At 52.9% G+C, this 21,026-nt stretch overlaps 1 protein-coding gene across 4 annotated transcripts in view; it reads left to right on the top strand.

Annotated features, from left to right (window-relative positions):
* The window catches only part of NIN (ninein), a 47,957-nt gene that overhangs the window by 2,295 nt on the left and 24,636 nt on the right, over nt 1-21,026 (top strand). For all 4 annotated transcript variants that reach the window (XM_031553754.1, XM_031553758.1, XM_031553755.1 and 1 more), the window contains exons 2-11: nt 2,317-2,398; nt 8,688-8,857; nt 13,675-13,714; nt 14,737-14,927; nt 15,667-15,813; nt 16,787-16,954; nt 18,155-18,291; nt 18,589-18,729; nt 19,281-19,455; nt 20,371-20,481. In XM_031553754.1, the coding sequence (XP_031409614.1) occupies nt 2,317-2,398; nt 8,688-8,857; nt 13,675-13,714; nt 14,737-14,927; nt 15,667-15,813; nt 16,787-16,954; nt 18,155-18,291; nt 18,589-18,729; nt 19,281-19,455; nt 20,371-20,481 (1,362 nt within the window). The remainder of the gene's footprint in view (nt 1-2,316; nt 2,399-8,687; nt 8,858-13,674; nt 13,715-14,736; nt 14,928-15,666; nt 15,814-16,786; nt 16,955-18,154; nt 18,292-18,588; nt 18,730-19,280; nt 19,456-20,370; nt 20,482-21,026) is intronic.

Here is a 21,026-nt window from a genome sequence, read left to right as displayed (position 1 = left end):
ATGGCCATGAGTGCCACATTCCCCCCCATGGCCATGAGTGCCACGTTTCTGGAGGTGTGGGGTTGGGGAATGTTGGGCACCTCCCTGGAGATGTCCTTGGTGGCCGTCCCTTCTCAGCCCAACATGGCCCTTCCCATGTCCTGATACAGACAGTGGGATGTGATGCTGACCCCAGCCCAATCCCAGCAGGGCTCACGCACGCTGCCGTTGTCACCCGGCGTAGCAGAGACGGGCAGTCCTGCAGCTCCAGGTCCCAAAATACCCCGCATTCAGCCAAGCGTGTCAAAAAGAGCATTAAACTTTAAATGCCCTCCTGGCGTTTTGCTGCTGCAGACGTTCTGCCTTTGGCTTGTACAGGCTTTGGCAGGGCTGGCTCGTGGCTCAGGCTGCTTTGGGAGGGCTTTGTCCCACGCTGATGTCACTGGTGCTTGCTGCATGTCATTGGAGGAGGGTGGTGCTGGGAGCAGTGGCAAAGCCTCACTTTCTTTAGCGTGAGCTATTTTGGAGCTTGTGGCTTTGCTGTCCCATGGGTTTCCCTGCCTGGCTTATGCTTGAGCACAGCACTAATTCTAGCAGCTGCAATTTTCTAGGCATGTTCTTTGTACTGTCTCCAGCACTCAAGGTCGGATGCATGGTGCAAGCGGGCGCTGCTTTTCCTGGCTTGCTGGCTGCTGGGATTTGCTTGATGTTCTCCAGCAGGTCAAACAGGAAGGGAAATACCCCCAGCTCTCATGGTGCGTCCATCCCAAAGGCACTCGGGCTCTCTGCAGGGCTGTTGGTGCATCCATGTGCCACCTCCCTCTGCCCCTGGGCTTTACAGGAGCGCTGTGTTCAAGAAATACATAAGAGATGTAGTGCTTAGGGCCGTGGCTAGTGGGCAATATTGGTGATAGATGGGTGGTTGGACTAGATGATCTTAAGGTCTTTTCCAATCTTAATGATTCTGTGATTAAGGGCCACCTGTGAGCGTGCCTCTTGTGTCTGTGCTGCCCATTTGCATTTGAAATCCAGGAGCACTGAAGGATTCCCAACCCCAGCCTCGCAGCCTAATCTTCCACGAGCGCCTTTGGCTGTGGTCACGGTCAAATTGGAGCCATCTGCCCACGTGCAGCTGCAGCCCTGTCCTCCTGCCCCTGCCCTCCTTCTCCCCCCTGCTCCTGGTTCGGCTCCACAGCTCATCCCATTTGCACAAGTGACACCGAGTGACTCCTGTTAATTTTTCCTTGCTGCTGCCAGGGCCCAGCCAGACCCTGTGCCTGACCAAGGGGTGGCTCTGCCTGCTGTCCCCAGGCAGATCTTGGGGGGAAGGGAGACATGTTATTCCAACTCTCATCTTTTTATTCATGCTCCTTTGGTCTAAACGTCAAGCTTTCTTTATCAGGCAAATTCTCTTATCTCTGCAAACTGTCCTTGTGAAGCATGTTAGTGTTGTGAAATGAATGGCAGCAGTTTGTATTCAGAGAAGGCATCCCTGATGAGGTTCTGAATTACTCCAGGTGTTCGGGAAGGCAGCAGTGACGGGCATGGGGCTGCGTGGTGGGGTCACTGTCCATGGAGATGTCCAAGAGCTGTGGAGGTGTGGCACTGAGAGATGTGGGCGTGATGGGCTGGGCTGGGGATCTCAGAGGTCTTTTCCAATGATTCAGTGATTCACACTTGAGCTTTGCTGCTCATCCATTCCCTAACAGCATTAAAACCTGCTCTGGCTGCAGCTCCAGCAGCACCGCGTCCACAGCGCTTGATCTGCCAGCAGTAGCATCCTCTGTTTCTCTAAACACGAAGTCCCTTGTTGAGGGCTAAAAATTCTCCAAGGATTTCTCCAGCCCCAACAGGCAGCCGTGGCAGCCAGCTCTGCCTCGCTACTGAGCCCAGCTGTCCCCAGCCTTCCAGCTCACCCTGACAGCATCACCTGGTGCGGGTGCGTGGCTGGGATTGCTCAGATTCCCCTGCGTGACTGCAAAGGACACTGCAGCTCCTCTGCAACTGAACCACAGAATGGGTTGAGTCGGGAGGGAGCTTTAAAGGCCATCTGATCCAACTTCCCTGCAATGATCCTTGTGTGGGTCCCTTCCAACTTGGGATGCTCTCCGTGGTCCTCTGGTTGCTATGGGCAAATTAGATGACTGTAGTGGTCTCTTCCACCCTCAAGGATTCTATGATTATTTCAGCTGCCTGCTTGATAGGAAAAGGCTACAAATGCATTTAAGTCGTGGCTTTGGGTCGTCCTGTGCTAACACTGAATGTTTGCATTACTGATGGGTTGTCAGACCGACACTCAATTATCTGCACCCATTGATCTCCTTTTTCTATCCACAGGTCCACTTTGATCAGTTCAAGGAAGCACTTATCCTCATCTTGTCCAGAACACTGTCAAATGAAGAGCACTTCCAAGAGCCAGGTAAGTGCTCCAATTACCTAAAATAGCTCTTGGGTAGCTCTCACAGAGGCACTCAGAACAGCTGTTTCAGTGTTGAAATCTTAGGATTAGAATGGGTTGGTTTGGAAGGAACCTTCAAGCCCCCCAGTCCCAAACTCAGAGACGTGTCCTCAGCTGGACCCCACTGTGGCTTTTGTGAAGGTTGTAAGGCAAGAACTCATCCTGCTGATGTGCTGCTGGAAATAGAAGTGGCACTTCTGCACAGTGCTGGTTTTGTTTTGAAGTCCATCTTCTTCCTTGTGCCTTGGGTGACTTGGGTAAATTGCTTCCCACGGGAAGCCAGTGCCAGGTGTCTGTTCAACCTGTGGAGGGTTGGACTGGATAATCTTGGAGGTCTTTTCCAACCTTGGTGATTCTGTGGTTCTGTTTCTAAAATGGTGCTTCTGATTGTCATGAAGATGTTTCTGCCCAAGATGAATCACAGAATCCCAGAATGGCCTGGGTTGCAAAGGCCCACAGTGCTCATCCAGTCCCAACCCCCTGCTGTGTGCAGGTCACCAACCAGCAGCCCAGGCTGCCCAGAGCCACATCCAGCCTGGCCTTGAATGCCTGCAGGGATGGGGCATCCACAGCCTCCTTGGGCAACCTGTTCCAGTGCCTCACCACCCTCTGGCTGAAAAACTTCCTCCTCATATCCAACCCAAACCTCCCCTGTCACAGTTTCAAACCATTCCCTTTGTCCTATCACCACCCACCCTCACAAACAGCCGTTCCCCCTCCTGTTTATCCGCTCCCTTCAAGCACTGGAAGGGCACAATGAGGTCTCCCTGCAGCCTTCTCTTCTCCAAGCCCTCTGATGAGCCAGGCTGGGGCTGGCTGGAGGAAGCAGAGGGTACTGAGTACCATCCTTTGTTCTCCTTTGCTTTGTTTTCCACGTGCCTTTCAAATAAGGGCATTTTAGACCCCTGGCAGGAGACGAGGTGACAGCTCTGGTGTGCTGGGAAGCAGGCTGAGCTCCAGCCCAAGCTGGGGGCTGAGGCTTGCTGCTGCACCCCTCTCTGTCAGTCCTGAATCCATAGCACTGCCTGCGGGGCGTGAAAGCCCTGGAGGAGAAAACAGCTTGGGCTGGGGGAGTGGGGGCTCCAGGTCTGCTCTCGTGTCAGCTCTGCACATCTAACATCCATAGCACAGCCAGTCAGGAAGATGACAGCTCCCCTCCTGCAGAAGCTGTAAAAAAAAATAATAATAATAATATAATAATGCAGGACTCGAGAGATGCAGTAGATATGGTTTTTATTTTCTTTTTTTCCCCCTCATATTTCTGAAGCTCTCCATGCTTCGAGGGTGATGGGTGCTGACAGCTCTCACATCAGGCATCCCTTAGTGGGGCCGGAGGGAGATTTGCTGGGGCCTTGGGGGGGAGTTGGGTTGGCTGCAATCCCTCCCAGCTCAATGGAGAGGAGCTGGTAGGCAGCCCTGCTGACCAGAACGAGCCCAGTGTCACACATCTACTGGGCAATGAGGAGCTGAGGAGCTCTGGCTTTGTTTAAATGTAGACATATTAAAAGAAAATCTCCCAGAAATGGCTAAATTTGGGGTTGTTAATGCAGAAATGACAAAAGCAGCCCCCAAGAGGAGCCCACCTTGGGGACATGTGTCAGCATGGTGGTAATCAAAGGGCTCGTGCTGCAGGTAGGGAGCACGGCACAGGTGGGCCCTGCAGGCATTTGTTTTTAATGCGATGTGACAGGTTGGTTAATGCTGAAGTCTTTGCTGCTTTTAATTTAGATCAAACCTGAGATTGGGAGAACAAGCTGCTCTGTGCTGTCGGTGTCAAACTGTCAGTGAGCGCAGAATGCCGGTGCTGCAGCCAGCCCCGGGCTGGGGAAAGATTGAGTTAGAGCTCTGCAGCATGTGATTGAAATGAAAATGTAATTGGGGAAGGCTGAGCTTTAAGGCTTGCTTGCCGTGCTGTGAGGAAGTGGCAGCAGTGGGGCTGGGGGCCGTGGGGCTGCCCATAGGCTGGGAACAGGGAACCAGGATGGTGGCTGTGTGATGCTAAAGCAGCTCCTGCAGAAGAGATCAGTGGGGTTTCCCTATTTTTGGAGAGGAGGAACAGGAGGGAGAGATGCTGATTTGATTTAGTATTATTTTTCCTTGGCAAAACTCAGTTCCCTCTCTGAAGGGCACATTGGCAAGAGGATGAGACATGGGGGCTGCAGGCTCTGCTGCACCAAGAGCAGAGCTCCCTGCCAGCTGCTCTTCCAGGCTGGATGTGGCTCTGGGCAGCTTGGTCTGGTGGTTGGCAGCCCTGCACATAGCAGGGGGTGGAAACTAGATGAGTATTGCGCTCCTTCTTAACCCAGGCCATTCTGTGATTCTGTCCCCAGTGGGGATGCTGGAGATGGGGACCCAGCTGCTTGGAAGGGATGTGGCTTGGGGGCAGTGGGTCTGGGAAAAGCAGGATGCTTTCAGAATGGGTCTTCAGTGAGTGACAACCATGAATGAACCGTGGGGAGATGGGTTCTGGAGGAATGCTGCTGCTGTAGGACCACCAATGCTCTGTGCATGGGCCAGCTGAGCGCCTGCTGTGTGCAGGTTGTCCAGGGGTAATAGAAGGGATTGAAAGGGGGAAAGGAAAAAAAAAAAAGAAGAAAATATCAGTTGTTATTTAAAAAGAAGTCAGATCTGTGTATTAGCAGCCCGGGTAGGGAGGGATTACCCGGGTGGGGCATGGGATTATGGGAGCACACAGGACAAATTAGAGAGCATCTTGATGTCAGCCTGGTTACGAGGGACGCTTGCTCATCCTTCCCATGGGAACAACAGCATTGCCCTCCCAGCAGAGAGCTGGGCTGGATGACTTGCAGGAATCATGCGTGGTGGGGAAGGGTTGCATGTAGGTTTGCACAGGTCTGCAAGCTGATTTACGTGGGGCATAAAGGCATTGGGATGGGTGGGTACAGGCACTTTGATTTTGGGGCTGTGTGTCCCTGCTGCTCTCTGCCTTGGCTGCAGAGCCCAAAGCATGAAGCGGGGACAAGGAGTTGTTCAGACAGTACCTGGTATCCCCAGGGATTAGGATTTAGCCAATCCCATCTGTAATGCGCTTTGCTGTCTGCTGTGGCCAGGAGGATTCCTGCCTTCCAAATCTTCAGCGGCAAAGAAATTAATTTTGCCTCTGTTTGCCTCCGGATTTCAGGGCGATTGCCTTCCTCCTCAAATGTAACCCAACTCTTTCATGCACAGCTTTGTGATGCTGCATCCAGGAGAGCTCACTGTGCTATGTGAGAAGGGCAGGATGAATCCCCAGCTCTGGGAGCAGAGCGGGCTGGGAAATGATTTATCTCATGCAGAAAGGCAGAGAATCAAGTGGAAATCTCCAACCGTGGCGCCGTGTAACCCCAGGGAGGGGAGGTTGGTGGGAGGGGAGCTGGAGAATGGATGGCTTCTGTCTGCAGAGCTGAAATGGGGGCTTTGCTTGGGAGGTGCAGCTGCACTGATTTCTTTAGGAGGGTTTTGGGTGGCCGTGTCACAGGGCAGGGAGCTCAGGTGCTGGCTTGCGAGCTCTCACAGCCTTTAGGGCACGCAGGGAGGGCAGGTAAGAAAACCCCCAGTGTTTAATTAGACACAGGCTCTCATGTCTGTGTTTTACAGAGCCTATGGCTTGCTGAGGGCTATAGGAAGCAGGGTGTATTTGTCCTTTTTTTTTTTCCTACTCTTTGTTTCCTTTCCTCCTCTCCCAGTGGCTTGTTGATGTGTGGCTGATAAGGGCTGTGCTGAGCATCCCTCTCCCATCTGCCCCATGGGGCACAGGAGCAGCCCTCTGTGGTTGTGAGTTTGGGGTTAATAGCAGAGATCTGTCCCGTGTGTATCTGAAGCACTGATTTTTTTTTTGGTCATCCCCCCTCCTGTTTCCCTCTGTACCTTTGGAGCAGATGTGGATCCAGAAGCCCTTAGCCATCCTTCCTCACCAGTTTTGGCTGAGAACGGGGAGCTGAGCGCAGCACTTTGTGCTTGGGGAAACATGCTCTTAAACCAGCATTAAGAGAAGAGCAGTGGGTCTACAAACAGAACTTGGTGGCTTGAGCTGCAAGCAGGGATGGGTCAGTGAGGGACATGGCTTGGTGGGCACAGGTGATGGGTTGGTGGTTGGCCTTGGTGATCTTAGTGGTCTTCCCCATCGTTAATGATTCTATGAGTGGGTATGGTGAGGGTGGGATAGAGGTTGGACTTGGTGGTCTCAGAACTCCTTTCCAACCTGACCAATTCTGTGGTTCTGTGATTCAGGGATGGGCTGCCCATGTTTGGTGGGCTCGGGTGTTGGAATGCTGCAGGGTGTAAGCCAACTTTCTGCTCCCATCTCAGACTGTGGAGGTCGCCCATCCCTCCTGGAGACATTCCCAGGCTTTAGAACTCCTCATCGGAGAAGGAAAAACGAGCGCGCGGTGCTCAGATCAAAGGGACCATAGGCAAAGTGGGGAGAGGTAGATCAGCCGTTGGCCTCCAAATGCTTAAAAAACAAAGAAACAACAAAAAGAAACCTTCTCATCTCCATTCTGCTGTTGAAAGGCTTGCAAAGCGACCCGGCATAAAGGCACCTGGGTTTCCATGCATGTCTGGGTTTTGTAACTCGCTGCAGCCGTGGTTAAATGCAGCCGAGAGACGTGATTTGTCTCAGCATTAGGAAATGCAGAAGCAAAATTTAGCGATAGCTTAATTATCACCTAATTGCTCCTTTTCCCCTCTGTCTTCCCACAGACAGATCGCACAGAGCCGCGCCTCCATCTCAGCGAAGGAAATTTATTTATCACAAATAAAACAAAGCCCCCAAAGCCTTTTTTTTTGCACGGGGGGGCACAAACGGGTGCACGGGCAGCCACGGCTATTAGCATTTCAGAGCGAGCTGCTCGATGGAGATTGTTCACCGTCGGGCAGGCTTTAATAGGAGCGATAAGGTTTGCTTTTGTTCTCGGGCTCTCCCTTCATCAGCCTGCCTCGATGCGATTTTTCTATCGGCACACTTCATCACGCAACTTTCATGTGCCAGTCCCAGCTGCAGCAAATCTCGTTAGGATGGCCTTGTTCAAACACGGGCGCCGGGTTTGTTCCCTAGAGCTGCAATATGGATGGATGGAGTGCGAGGCGGGAGGAATCAAAGGCCTCCTAGTCCTGTGTATTTTATAATTCATCGCATAGCTAAGTCGCGGAATATTTTTTTCCTCTAACAAGCTTGAAGCCTTCTCCCCGTATCTGGAAGAATATTATCCAAGGAGGCATCTAGGCAGGGGGTTTGGAGAATGGAACAGCTTCCCTGCTCCTTGTCGGTACAGCACTCTTGCATTTGTTTTGTAGCAGAGCTCTGTGCAAATAAAATTTTCAGCAGCCGCCACCTCGGTGTGCTGCAAGTAGCAGGAAACAAAGCTGAGAGAGTCCTGGGGGGGTTTTGATGGCGAGCTTAGCAAACAAAGTGTGGTGGAGAGCCTTTTCTCTAATTGAATCCCTGGTTAATTTGGTTCTCTGGTTAATTCGCCCCCTGCTCCAGCCGTCCAATGACTCGCACTGAAAACTGCCCAAAAACGTGCTTGTTTGTTTGTTTGTTTTTTTTTCCTGTTTTGATCCCTGCCTGCAAGTGCTGGAGGATAATTCAGTCCCCGAAGGCAGGAGGTTGCTGGGGGAAGCTGAGATGGGGGATGTGAGCGGGGCCATGAAGCCCCCTGTAATTAGATGGCAGCTCCGGAGGGTTATTTGGATGCTGCAGCTGGCAGTGTGCACGGGTCGGGACCTGCCCTGCATCAGCTGCTTGTTTTGGGCCCCTCGGGGCATGTTTGCCTCCATACTTGCCCAGTTTTTTTCCACTCCCGTGGTTGTTTTCACACTTTTAATCCAGTAGTGATTGAAAGGAAAGCAGCGGAGGTCACCCACGTGTCCAGGCGTTGTGGGTCTCTGGTGCTGCCCAAGTGGCTTGCTATCCCTCGTTAAACTTGCCCATTGCTGCTAATGAAGATTAGTGCAAGGAGGAAATGCATAATTAACATCCTGATCTGAGGCAGAGGTGGCAGAGGGGATGGGTTTCCCCAGCGCCTTAACTGGCAGGGAGTGCTGGGGTCCAGAACAGCCTCAGGGACCCATGGAGATGTGGCACTGGGGGATGTGGTGGGGTGGAGTGGGCTTGGGGATGTTTCCCAACCTGAATGATTCTGTGAACAGAAGGGTGAGAAAGGCAGAGAGCCCGCTGATCTCTGCAAGGGAGGTTGTCCTGTCAGTGGGAGCAACTCTAACCCGTTCCCTTTGCTCTCCATCTTTGCAGATTGCTCCCCAGAAGCACAGCCCAAATACATCAAAGGCAACAAGCGCTCCGCCCGCCGATCGCTGCCGGAGTTCCAGCAGTCAGTGGAGGACTTTGCTGAGGTGACCGTCCTCGAGCCGCTGGGAGAGGAAGTGCAGCCTCCGCACATCACGACCAGCGGCCGTGAGGAGGTGAGCAGGGGGGCCGTGGGGCCGTGGGGCAGGGTGACACGGTGATGTGTGCTACCCACCTGCCTGGCCAGCAGTTCAGTGCGGGCTGTGAGCCGCGCTCTGTGGCTGAGCTGATGTGGGCTGGGGGTATGCAAGCAGGAGGAGCATCCTCATCCGTCGGCTCACCTGCGGAAAGCCAGCTGTGGCCATGAACTACAGCATGGCTGGGTGGGAAGGGACCCATCCGTGGCCTTGGGCACCTCCAGGGATGGGACATCCACTGCTCCAGGCAGTGCCAGGGCCTCACTGCTGTCTGGGTGGAGGATTTCCCATCGCATCTGATCCACATCTCCGCTCCCAGCTTGGCAGCAGGCTGCCCCAGCAGCATTTCCTTGGAGCTGGGTCCATTCCAGCCTTCTGCAGGTCTGCCAGCCATTGTCAATTCAGCACTCGGTGCGTGGTAGGAGTTTTCCAGTAGGAGGGAGAAATGCAGCTGCTTTCCCCTCCCCTTCCTGGCGTCACTTTGCTCTTTCTGGGCTCTGCAGCTGCCCCACGCACAAGCATGCTCCTCTCTGCAGGAGAAAGGGAGACATTCCATAGAATCACTGAGGCTGGAAATGACCTCCAAGATCCCCACCCCACCGTGTCTACTGACCAGTGCCCCATCTCTGCGTTTCTTGGACACCTCCAGGGACGGTGACCCCACCACTCCCTGGGCAGCTGTGCCAGTGCCTGCCTGCTCTTTCAGAGAAGTTTTTCCTTATTGTTAATTCTGTGAAGCAGATCTTCCCAAAGCTGTGGGGATGCTCTTCCATCTCCCAGTGCTGCCCTGACCTGGAAATCGGTGCGAATCCACCCACACCCTCCAGGGAAGCGATGCCCTCGATAGAGGCCACTCTAATTTTATTCCTCTGTTTCAGCTGTTGAGTAGGTGTAGAGGGCTAGCCCATTAACAAGGTCAGCCAATTAACTAAATTGGTACACAACTGCCAACAGGGAGCGCAGACTCCTGGCACTGCCTCTCGTTGCGCTCCTTTGGATGGATGGAGTGATAATTCCCTCGTACCTTGAGCCAAAAAAGAGGATAAATGTGTGAAATCCCTACTTCTCATCTTTATCGGTGCTAGTTTCTTAGCTCCAAAAGATGATTCTCCTGTTATACACAGGAATTGGTTGTTTGCAGCCCGGGGCTGAAGTGCTGGCTGCTGTCAGTGCTTGAGTAGTCCCCAAAATTTTGGGGCCCATCCCACCCAGCAGTTCTTTCCTGCTGTGTGTATGAACTCGCTGACTGTTCCGTGAGTTTGTCTCCAGCTCGGGGTGTTTTGCCAGCCTGAGAATTGGGGCAGTGTGGCTTAATTGGCGCTCGCTCTCAAGCGGTGCCAATTAGAAGGGCTCAGGCTCTGTCTGAGCAGCTTCCTTCCCTCCCAGCCTCTCATTTCGTGTTGACAGAGCTGAGGAGGGCCAGTCTGTGGGGATCAGCTGCCCGGGGCGGCTCTGCCACATCCATCCCTGGTGACTTTCTGGGAACCACTGGAGCAATTGGGGCTGAATTCAGCACTGTCACCAGGCTGTGTGCAAATGGGTAATGAGAAATGAGTGGCTGTGGCAGCGTTAGGATGCGGTGCTGTTGGAGATGCAACTGTGAAAGCCTCTGGAAATGCGGTGTGAATGCTTGCAGTGGTTGAAGCTGCTCATCTCCAGCCCCAGTTGTCATCTGAGATTGCTTCTCAGGAGGGTGGTGCTGCAGTGGCACAGCTGCCCAGGAGTGGTGGGGTCACCATCCCTGGGAGTGTTCTCGAGTGGTGGAGATGTGGCACTGAGGGTTGTGGGCATGGTGGGATGGCTGGGGTTGGGGATCTTAGAGGTCTTTTCCAACCTGAATGATCCTATGATCCTAAAGTCTTGGTGTGAGTGACAGATTTTGTGGCATAGAGTGGCATAGAGCTGGCCAAGCATGCTTGGGGAATGCTGTCCTTGTTATAGTTTCCTTTTTGCCTGGTGTGATGGTGCAAGGTTGGGGTGAGGCAGGTTCAATGGCTGTGGGGTCCCCAGCATCGTGTCCCCAGGTATGTGGTCAAATGTGCCTCATTCCCAGGCTGCGCTGATTTCCAGACATCAGCACCAGGCATCTGTCATCTCCTTCCCAGCTGCTGGGCTCTGCTCTGGGAAAAGTCCCTCCTTCATTGCAGGAGGCAGAAGCTCATAGAAGCCCAAGGGATGGGGCTGGGATGTGGCAGCAGTTCTGCCCCATCTGTTCCCCAGACATCTGTTTGTTTGCTTCTGCAGGGAGAGGGCTGTCTGGTGTGGCTTTGTTATGGGAGAGGAGATGAGAGCTGCCTTGCCCCAAACCACGGGGCTGTACCAGAGCCTTATCCTGTACGAATCAGGTTCTGTGAAGAGCGGCTCAGCGTCGTGCTCGCTCTCCCCAAAGCCACATTTATTGATGCTCCGCTTTGCAGCTGAGGATAACCCGTAAGGTTGGGTTGTGGAGTTGTGCTGCCTTCTAGCAGCCCTTGCTGTGCCTGCCGGGCTCTGAGCTCATCCCCGGGCAGACGCAGGAGGATGAAATAGGGGCTGTCAGGACAGGCACGGGGGATCACCTTGCGCTCAGTGTGTGCTCCTGATCATCATTTTAATTAGCCATATATTCTGGGGGAGAACAAAGGTCTGTCTCGCAGAAGCAGATGGCAGGGTGGGAGAGGTTGCTAAGTTATTATGGGGAGAGGCCACCGCGAGCAAACGGCACAGGCTGCAGATGCTCGCCGGGCCCCGAGCTGCAGGATGGGAGCATTGAAAGCTGCGGCCATCTGCTCCTCGGGCAGCCGAGCACGCGCCGCTGGGATAATGCATTCCTGGGATCCCAATCCTGCACACAGCCGCCGATGTGTGTGACCCACATCCAGCTGCAGGGCTGGGAACAATGCTCCGTGGGGCAGCGGGGCACGCCGGCCCCTTTTGTCCTCCCACTGTGCCCACCCTAAGCTTCCCCCCCCCATCGAACAAAGGGTCCCCAGACGTGGCAGCAGCTCCCAGGGGCGATGGGGAACGCACTGATCTTTAATGGCATCGCCCCCTCTCTGAAGATGAGCACCAGGCTCTTCTTTCTGGCTTCCCTGAAGCGTGGAATCATTCAGGTTGGGAAAAGACCAAGGCCTCAGGTTGTACCAGGAGAGGTTTAGGTTGGATATCAGGACAAACTTCTTTACAGAAAGGGTTGTTAAGCACTGCAATGGGCTGCACGGGGAGGTGGTTGAGTCACCATCCCTGAATGGGCTTAAAAACCCTTTGGATGTGGTGCTCGGGGCCATGATTTAGCAGAGGGTTGCTAGAGTTCAGGCAGGATGGTTAGGATGAGGTTGGACTCGATGATCTTTAAGGTATTTTCCAATTTGAGCAATTCTGTGATTCCATGAAGACCTCCAAGAACCCCCCAGTCCAACCCCAGCACGTCCCCACTGCCTGTGTCCATCATCTGTTGAGCAAAACAGGGATCTGCCCACCCCGATGCCTCAGTCGTGGCTGTAGCCAGACAGCTCTGCTTGAGGCCAAAATCCACAGCTTTCCAGTGTGCTGTTATTTACGTTCCTGGCATTGTCCCGAATACCCAGCTGAGCTCCAGCCCTGCCTGTGCCAGCCGATCCCTGCCTGCAGCCTTACAGGGGAACAAAGGCTGGTCTCCCCCTCTCTGGGATCCCCTGGCCCCACAGCAAAGGGCCGTGTGGGGCTGCTGGCAGCGGCCGTTCCCTCATCCGGCAGCAGGGCTAAAAAAGTACAGTGACCTAATCCAGTTTCCACGGCAACGCTGTAGATTAATGGCTTTTAGCTGTAATCTGAATGAGGCGTGCTGAACTTCTGTAGGATGATTTAGAGCCTCTTTATGTCCTGGGTGACTTTGACTTTAAGTCTGTCGGTCCCATGCACACGCAAGGACACGCTTGTAATGCAGAAGTAACATCTGCTGATGCTGTTGCTGGACTGGGAGATTAAATTGCTGAGCATTGCGTGCTAGTGAAGACCCTCAGCTGGTACAAGGGAGGCAGGATGCTCAGGTTGGGCCAAGCTCAGGCTCCTGGCCCTATGCTCCGCAGGCAGATGCGTCCCTCCTTGCAAGATGGGATGCACAAAGCAGTGAAATCCCCATTTCCCACACTGTGTGAGCTTTGGGAGCAGATGTCCCTGTGGTGCTCGTGTGAGATCGTTGCAGCTTAATTACTTGCTGTGGGTGCAGGTTGCCTGGGATGCTGGGGCTCCGCAGCTGGTGCGAGGTGATGTGAAACCACCCTGAGAGTGTGTGCCATTGGGCTGTCCATGGTGGGGATGTTCGAGGCTCTAGGTGGGCTCTGCTTGTGCTCTGCCAGGCCAGCTGTCTGCGAGTGGGATCCACGTGGGCTGCAGGAGTCACTCTGCAGCAGGAAATCAGGTGCTGCAAGGAATGGATGATGCAAATTCAGATGATTCCCGTGCACAGCACAATCTTTGCTGCATCCCCGCTGTCTCATCCATCAATATTGCTAAGAAAGCAACGTGGAGAGTTCAAAAACCAGCAAATCTCTCATTCCCTCCCCATCGAGCTGCTGGGACGTGCTGCTATCTGCCACCATACCTCTCCTGGGCCATCTGTGGGGCTTTGGCAGCTCCTGCCATGGCTGTGGTGTGTCCCCCAGCAGCACAGTGTGTGCCAGGAGCAGTAGCATCAAACAGCCAAGGGCTGCCTGCTGGGAGCAGGGAGATGAAAGCCTGGCAGCCTGCAGCTCGTTTGATGCTGATCATGGAGTCTTTCATACATGTCGTGTCTTGCAGTCATAACAGCTCAAGATCCCTTTTTGTTTTCTCCCCAGCGCTGGAAGACTCAGGACAGCGAGGAGTACGAGGCAGAAGGTAAGGGCAAACAGATGGATGTGGTTCTGCTTCAAAGCTGGAAAGAGAACCATCATAGGAGCCTGAGGGTGGTCTCAGAGCTGTGCTGAGCTCCTGGCCTGATTCTGGCTGAGCTGACACTGCTCCAGGCACACAGCTGGGTCTTTCCTTGCTTGAAATGGGAGCGAGCCCCAAACTGGGAGTGGTGATGAAAGCACATCTCCTTGAGGGCACTGCCTGATGTCTCAGCATCTCTGCGTGCCCTGCTGCTGCTCGAGCTCCTCCTTGTCCCCCCAGCTGCCCCTGAGACACGTCCTGTCCCTGTAGTGGAGCAGGGTGGTCGCTAGATGTCACCACCGGCCAGCCCTCGGTTCCCTGTTAGCGCAGCTGGGTGATCCCGGGGTGTGCTTTGGGTTGGGATGCTCGGGGTGGACCCCATAACAGAGAGCTGGCGTGAGCTGCTGTGCTCTTCTCAGCAAAGCCCATGGCACGTGAGGATGTTCTTATGGCTAAGCCATGCAACTCCTCATTGCTCCAACACCTCCCCCATGTTAGCTGCTGGCTAACCCTTGCCCCATCCACCAGGAACCAGAGTTTTGCTCCAGAAACCACTTTCTCAGCAGGCATGGGGAGGTGGCCTTGCAGCTGGGCAGACTTTAGCTGGTTTGTCTCTAGTGGCTCTATTCAAGAGCTTCTCTGTAAATCCTGTAATCCTTTAGAGAGGAGGACCCTCTTCTCCACCGGAGTTGGGCAGCAGGGCTATGCCCCTCTGGCTGCCAGCCACCTCCATCCTGGGGGTCCCAGCTTGCCCTATGCTTGGACATGGGGATCCCTTGCTTGTGGTGGAAGTTAAATGCCCCATGAAATCTGCTTTTAGAAGAGTCTGATAGCCACACCGGTGCTGGTAGTCATACCTCAACATGCCAAGTGTGCATTGGGGTCTACAGAGCTCCTTGTGGTGTGCAAACTCCATTAATCTCCTGTTGGCTGTCACTGCAATTAATGGATCATTAATTAACTGGGGCGATTTTCTCCCATTTCAGGGCAGCTGCGCTTCTGGAACCCAGATGACCTGAATGCCTCCCAGGGCACATCACTGCCCACACCAGAGTGGGTGGAAGAGAAGCTGCAAGAGGTCTGTGAGCACCTCGGCATCACCAGGGATGGCCACTTGAACCGCAAGAAGCTCATCTCCATCTGCGAGCAGTTCGGGCTCCAACACATTGATGGGGAGGTGAGTGGAGCTGGGGGTTGCTTAAGCAATAAAGCATACCCCGGATTCCAAGCATATCTCCTTAATCCTAGGAATTTTCTATCTAAAAAGGAAACATTGGTTCCAATATCCTTAGATATGTCTTTGTAAAGTCAAAAGCAACTGCGGGCTGTTTCTGTTCTCCTGGCAGAATCTACTAAAGGTTCAGTTTTATTAAAGAGAGGGGAAAAAATGCTTTTTTCATGTCTTAAAATGACTTGAAATGGTTTCCTTTCTAAAGTTTGGTTCTGAGCTGCTGTTGCTTTGCTGGGCAGCATATAGCTCTGTGAGATGGCTGTCCCAGCTGATATACTGATATACTCCTGTGGTCTGTTTGCTTTACTATTCCTTTCTTTGTAGAGATCTAGGGAATAGAATCACACAGAATGACCAGGGTTGGGAGGGACCTCAAGGATCACGAAGCTCCAACCCCCCACCGCATGCAGGGCCACCAACCTCCCCATTTCAGAGCAGCCCAGGCTGCCCAGGGCCCCATCCAACCTGGCCTTGAACACCTACAGGGATGGACAGGGCATCCACAGCCTCTCTGGGCAGCTGTTCCAGCACCTCACCACTCTCACAGCAAACAACTTCCCCCTGACATCCAGCCTCAATCTTCCCTCTCTTAACTTAAAACCATAGGAGCTGGTCTGCTGTGCCAAATGTTGCTGCAGTGTTTTCAGCAATAACAGCCTTGATTTCTATCCCTCGTCTCTTGCAGGTGCTTGAAGAGGTGCTCCATAACCTGGAGCAGGATGGCACTATGAGCGTGGAGGATTTCTTCTACAGCCTGTTTAGGAATGCAAAGCCACTGACACCCTCAGCATCTACCCCGTACCGGCAGCTGAAGAGACACCTCTCCATGCAGGTGAGGGATGGGCATGGAGCTCTGGCTCACTGTGCTGCGGGGAGATTGGAGTGCCCCAGGTCACTGTGGAACTGGAGCGCTATGGGGAAAGCTGTGGGGACAGAATGGTGTAGGAATGTCCTTATGCTTGAGGTAGGAGAGATGGCTCCCTTGATCTTAGTGGTCTTTTCCAACTGTAACGATCCTAATAATGGGGTTTGAGGATGCGTCTTGCCAGATGTGACGTGTGGCAGCCTGGGGTTGGCTCCAGACTGTGGCGGTGCACATCCCATTCTTCCACTCTGAGTTCTGGGAGATTTTGGAATTGTTGACCAGCTCTGCCCAGAGCTGAGACCTGTGTGTGCTCCGTCTCAAGGGGAGGAGCACTTAATACCAAAAACTATTCTTCCTTGGGTTCCTTAGACTCAATGTTCCCAATGGGTCAGAGAATCACACAATCACAGAATGGCCCGGGTTGGGAGGGACCTCAAGGATCACGAAGCTCCAACCCCCCCAAACCACAGGCAGGGCCACCAACCTCCACATCTCACAGCAGCCCAGGCTGCCCAGGGCCCCATCCAACCTGGCCTTGAACACCTCCAGGGATGGACGGGGCATCCACAGCCTCTCTGGGCAGCTGTTCCAGCACCTCACCACTCTCACAGCAAACAACTTCCCCCTCACATCCAACTGAAATCTGCTCTCCCTCAACTTCAAACCATTCCCCTTGTCCTGCTGTTATCTCCCCTTTCCAAGAGCTGACTCCCCTCCCACCTTGGGCTGTTCTCCAACTCTCTTTAAGCCCACTGCGCTGGGTTGTGCTGCGGTCCCATGAGGTCACTGCTGGGCGTTGGCATGGCAGTGAGGAACAGCAGGATTAATCCTTAATCTCTAGATCCCTGCTAGCAACGTGACCCACGTCAGCCCTTCCTGGATGGGTGTGCAGGGGGCCGGGCCTGCCTGTACCCTCCACAGCTCTCCCCTTTTCCTCCAGTCGTTTGATGAGAGCGGCCGCCGCACTGCAGGCCCCGCCGCCATGCCCAGCACCATTGGGTTCTGCCTCTTCTCCGGCCTGGACGATGGCATGGGTTATGGCTGTGTGGAGGGCATCCTGGACTGCTGGCACCAGGAGGGCGTGGAGAACAGCCAGGACGTCCTGAAGGTAATGGCAGGCTTGCCTCAGCCCTGCTGGCTCTTCTCTGTAGGGTTTTGGGTTGTAGCTGGGTTTTTCCTTCCTAAAAAATCAGTCTGGGCGGAACTGTTCTGGGATATCCCCAGTGATGTCCATCATTGAAATGGTGTGTATCTGAGAGCCAAAAGTTAATGATAGGTGTAATAGGGCTTCCAGCTTAGCTCAGAGAGGTCAGCTGTGTTTGTAGAAAGCAACCTGATGCCTTTACGTTGCTGAGTATGGCACCTGCAAACCTGTTAGTGCTCACATGGCCTGGGTTATGGCTTGCACAGGAATCAAGAGCAGCATTGGTGAAACCCTGCTGACTTCTTTACTGCAAACTAGTGCTTTATTACACGTTACCCAGTTGCTCTGTGTATTGTGAATCAGGTGCCTGAAGTCAGTCTTCTCCCTGCCCACCCTGCTAGAAGCTGTGCATGGGATCAGACACTCACACATGCTCATTCCGAGAGCATCTCTGAGTTGCTGGCAATGGTAACAACAGTTTTCTCTTAGCATTTCCAGTGTGTGTAGATTTTGCACATCCAGGCTGCCGTAAACACTTTATCCAAAGCTCTGTCATTGCTCTCCAGCAAATAAAACCCAGCTGGAGTTTGCATGTGTGCAGCTCAGCTCTCTAACAGTGCTATGTGAGCCAGACTTGTGTGGTATGCCTTTAGCTTACCTCCTGCCTGTTGCTTTCTCCCTGGCTTGCTGTGTTTTGCAGTGTGTGTGCAGAGCATCCCGTCTGTCCTGCTTTGTGTGAGGGAAATCCCAAGCACTTCTCACAGTAACTTTCTAATAGAGGTGGAGACCTCACCGGGAAAGACCTCTTCTGTATTGCCTCTGTTACACACCCTCATTCTTTTACTGGGAACACTTTCAACCACTTTTTTGCAGCATTTGAATATTTTAAAAGGGCACTGCAATTTGGCCCAACAGAGAGTTGATACTTTAGTCAGGCAGGACCTTCATTTCCACGTGGTCTTGCAGCATTGTCATGGTGTTTTCCATCGCCACAGCTGGCAGCAGCACTTCAGTGTAGGAAGACGCCAGAGGTGTCTCTTGTAGTGCCCCAAAGCCATTCATAGCAAGCACAGATCTCTTCTGAGCCTGTTCAGTTCATTCTGTCAGTCTGTGTCCAAGTGCACAAGAAAGCACATTCTGTTCTAACACTGGATTGTTTCACAGGCTTTGGATTTCAGCCTGGATGGGAAGGTGAACCTGACTGAGCTGACACTGGCACTAGAAAATGAGCTTCTAATAACCAAGAACAGCATCCACCAGGCGGCCCTGGCCAGCTTCAAGACAGAGATCAGGCACTTGCTGTAAGTCACTGGGATCGCTGGTCCTGCTTTTCCCTTTGGTTTGTTCCCCCGTCCATCTGTATGCTGTGCATATAAGCTCCATCTGTAAGCAGTGTTGAGTTTTCTGCTGTCTACCTTGAAATACTGTCCTTGGTTATCCACCCACTGCAGATCAACGCATCCATGCAACTGCTGGCCTGTAAGCCTGCAGGTGTTACCCACCAGCTTATGTAACTTTGTGCCTCTCAGCTCCCCTAAGGTTTTCTCTATGGCTACAAGATGGGGCAGGCCCAAGTGTTTCCCTTTCCTCCGCCCTAGGGAGCGGGTTGACCAAGTGGCCAGAGAGAAGGAGAAGCTGCGCTCGGATTTGGAAAAAGCTGAGAAACTGAAATCTCTGATGGCTTCTGAAGTTGATGACCACCACGCAGCAATAGAGCGCCGGAATGAGTACAACCTCAGGTATGGTGTTGGGTCACCCCATGGGTGACAGCAGCTCCTGCTTATCCTGAGGGTTGCTGCAGGGTAGCACTGTAAGTGCTTGGGGCTGGAGCTTGCGGGAGGGGTGAGCACCTGAGGTTTGGCTGAAATGCAGCCTGAGATTGTCCTGTGGTTGGCCAAGCTGAAGCAGTCCTGTGCTGTTCCTTCCTCGCCTGCCAGACTCATCTATGGGTCCCAGGTGGTGCCAGCCCTATTCCCATCTCTCTGCTTCCCACCCCTGTGTCTGTGCACACCATCCACTTTCCCCATTACGAGGTGCGTGTAGATGTCAAACTTCAAATATTGACATCTCTGGCTGCAGAAACATCAGCCTGAATCCCAAAATCCTGGCCAGGCTGTGCTGCACATCTGAAATGTCGCTGAGCCATGCAGTTAATCCGTGCTTCTCCAGGCAACAGTCCCTCCTGGTGCAGGCACTGATAGGAGCAGCGCCGATTACCGCCCAGCTTAACTCACAGCAGTATTTGCCTGCTTCTTTTCCTGAGCTTTTCTTACCTTTGATGCCTTAATAGAAAGCTGGATGAGGAGTACAAGGAACGAATCGGCGCTCTGAAGAATGAGCTGCGGAAAGAGCGCGAGCAAATCCTGCAGCAGGCTAACAGACAGCGACTGGAGCTGGAGCAGGAGATAGAGAAGCTGAAAACTGATGAGAACTACATCCGTGACCGCCTCACGCTGTCCCTGAAGGTAACAGAATGAATGGATCCAGAAGTGTGGAGCGATGCTTGTGATTAGCTCCTTAACCATAGGATCCCTGCCGGAGTAGGTTGAGCTAAGTGAAAGTAGGTTTAGCTGCAAGATAAAGGCATCGGGCTCAGTGGTCCTTATGAGTCCCTTCCAACTCATAGAATCATAGAGTGAATTGGGTTGGAAGGGACCTCGAGGATCATTGAGCTCCAGCCCCCCTGCCACATGTAGGGCCACCAACTCGGGGTGTTTCTATATCTATAATTCTATATCTGTAATGGTGTTTTTTGGATCACCTCAATAGGTTCCTGCTTGGTCTCACGGGACTCCATTTCAATGTTAAAGCAAGCCTCCTTGCTTATTTCTTTTGGAAAGCTCTTTTCTGCCTTCCAGTGCAGTCTATCACCTGTGACTCTACACGCTCACATCTTTTTCCCATATTATTTTTTAGGAAACACTTAAATCACAACCAACTTCTCTCTGAAGCTGACAGTTGCTGTATCATAATGTAATGCTTTGGATTGCTTGTAAGCTTATCACAGGTGAAAGATAATGGTGTTACCTTAGGAACATCACAAGCACTGACAGTCAGTGGGTGTTAGTACACGTGTTGTGTTGAGGAGAGCAGCTTCTAAGCAGGCTGGCTGCCCTGTGAGCATCGAGGGAGCTGTATAACACTCCTGAAGCAGCAGTTTGAAAGAGAGAGGAGTTGGTGTGTGCTGGGACCACCAGCAGCTGCTGTTTTGTGGCAAAAGGGATTGTGTGTGTTTGAAGAGTGGAAAACCAATGTGCAATTCCCATTGCTGGCTGAAATTCATAACATTGTCGGGCTCTAACTTGACTCTCTAATGAGCCATTGCTTGCTATTGCTTTGCTTCTGCAACTGCTGAGGCTGCTGGGTTATGTTTGGTGCAGGAAAACAGCCGTCTGGAAAGCGAGCTCGTGGAAACTGGAGAAAAGCTGGCCGAGTATGAAAGCCTGGCAAGCAAACTGCAGAGGAACTTGGAAAATGTCCTGGCTGAGAAGGTAAAACCTCCTCTTTACCAGCACATGCTCCCAATTGCCCAACTCATTTCCAGTGAAGGAAATCACAGATCCTCCAGACTGGCTGTAGTTTGGTTGAAATTGACAGTGGAGAGCAACATGGCAAAGCAATCATTCCATGGATTTGAAGAATGTTTTGTTTGGTGGTTTTTTTTTTTTACCCCCTTTCGTAATTTTGGATATATCCAATCTACAGATCCTTTCTAGGGCAGCTCATATCATAGAGTCCTAGAATGTCCCGGGTTGCAAAGGCCCACAGTGCTCATTCACTTCCAACCCCCTGCTGTGTGCAGGTGGCCAACCAGCAGCCCAGGCTGCCCCAGAGCCACATCCAGCCTGGCCTTGAATGCCTGCAGGGATGGGGCATCCACAGCCTCCTTGGGCAACCTGTTCCAGTGCCTCACCACCCTCTGGCTGAAAAACTTCCTCCTCATATCCAACCTAAACCTCCCCTGGCTCAGTTTAAGACCATTCCCCTTTGTCCTATCACCATCCACCCTCACAAACAGCCCTTTTTTGATGCAGCC

This window comes from Meleagris gallopavo, chromosome 5, assembly GCF_000146605.3.
Source record: "Meleagris gallopavo isolate NT-WF06-2002-E0010 breed Aviagen turkey brand Nicholas breeding stock chromosome 5, Turkey_5.1, whole genome shotgun sequence".
Classification (NCBI taxonomy): domain Eukaryota; kingdom Metazoa; phylum Chordata; class Aves; order Galliformes; family Phasianidae; genus Meleagris; species Meleagris gallopavo.
The sequence above is the reverse complement of the archived record's forward strand: the minus strand, read 5'-3'. Positions and strand labels throughout refer to the sequence as shown.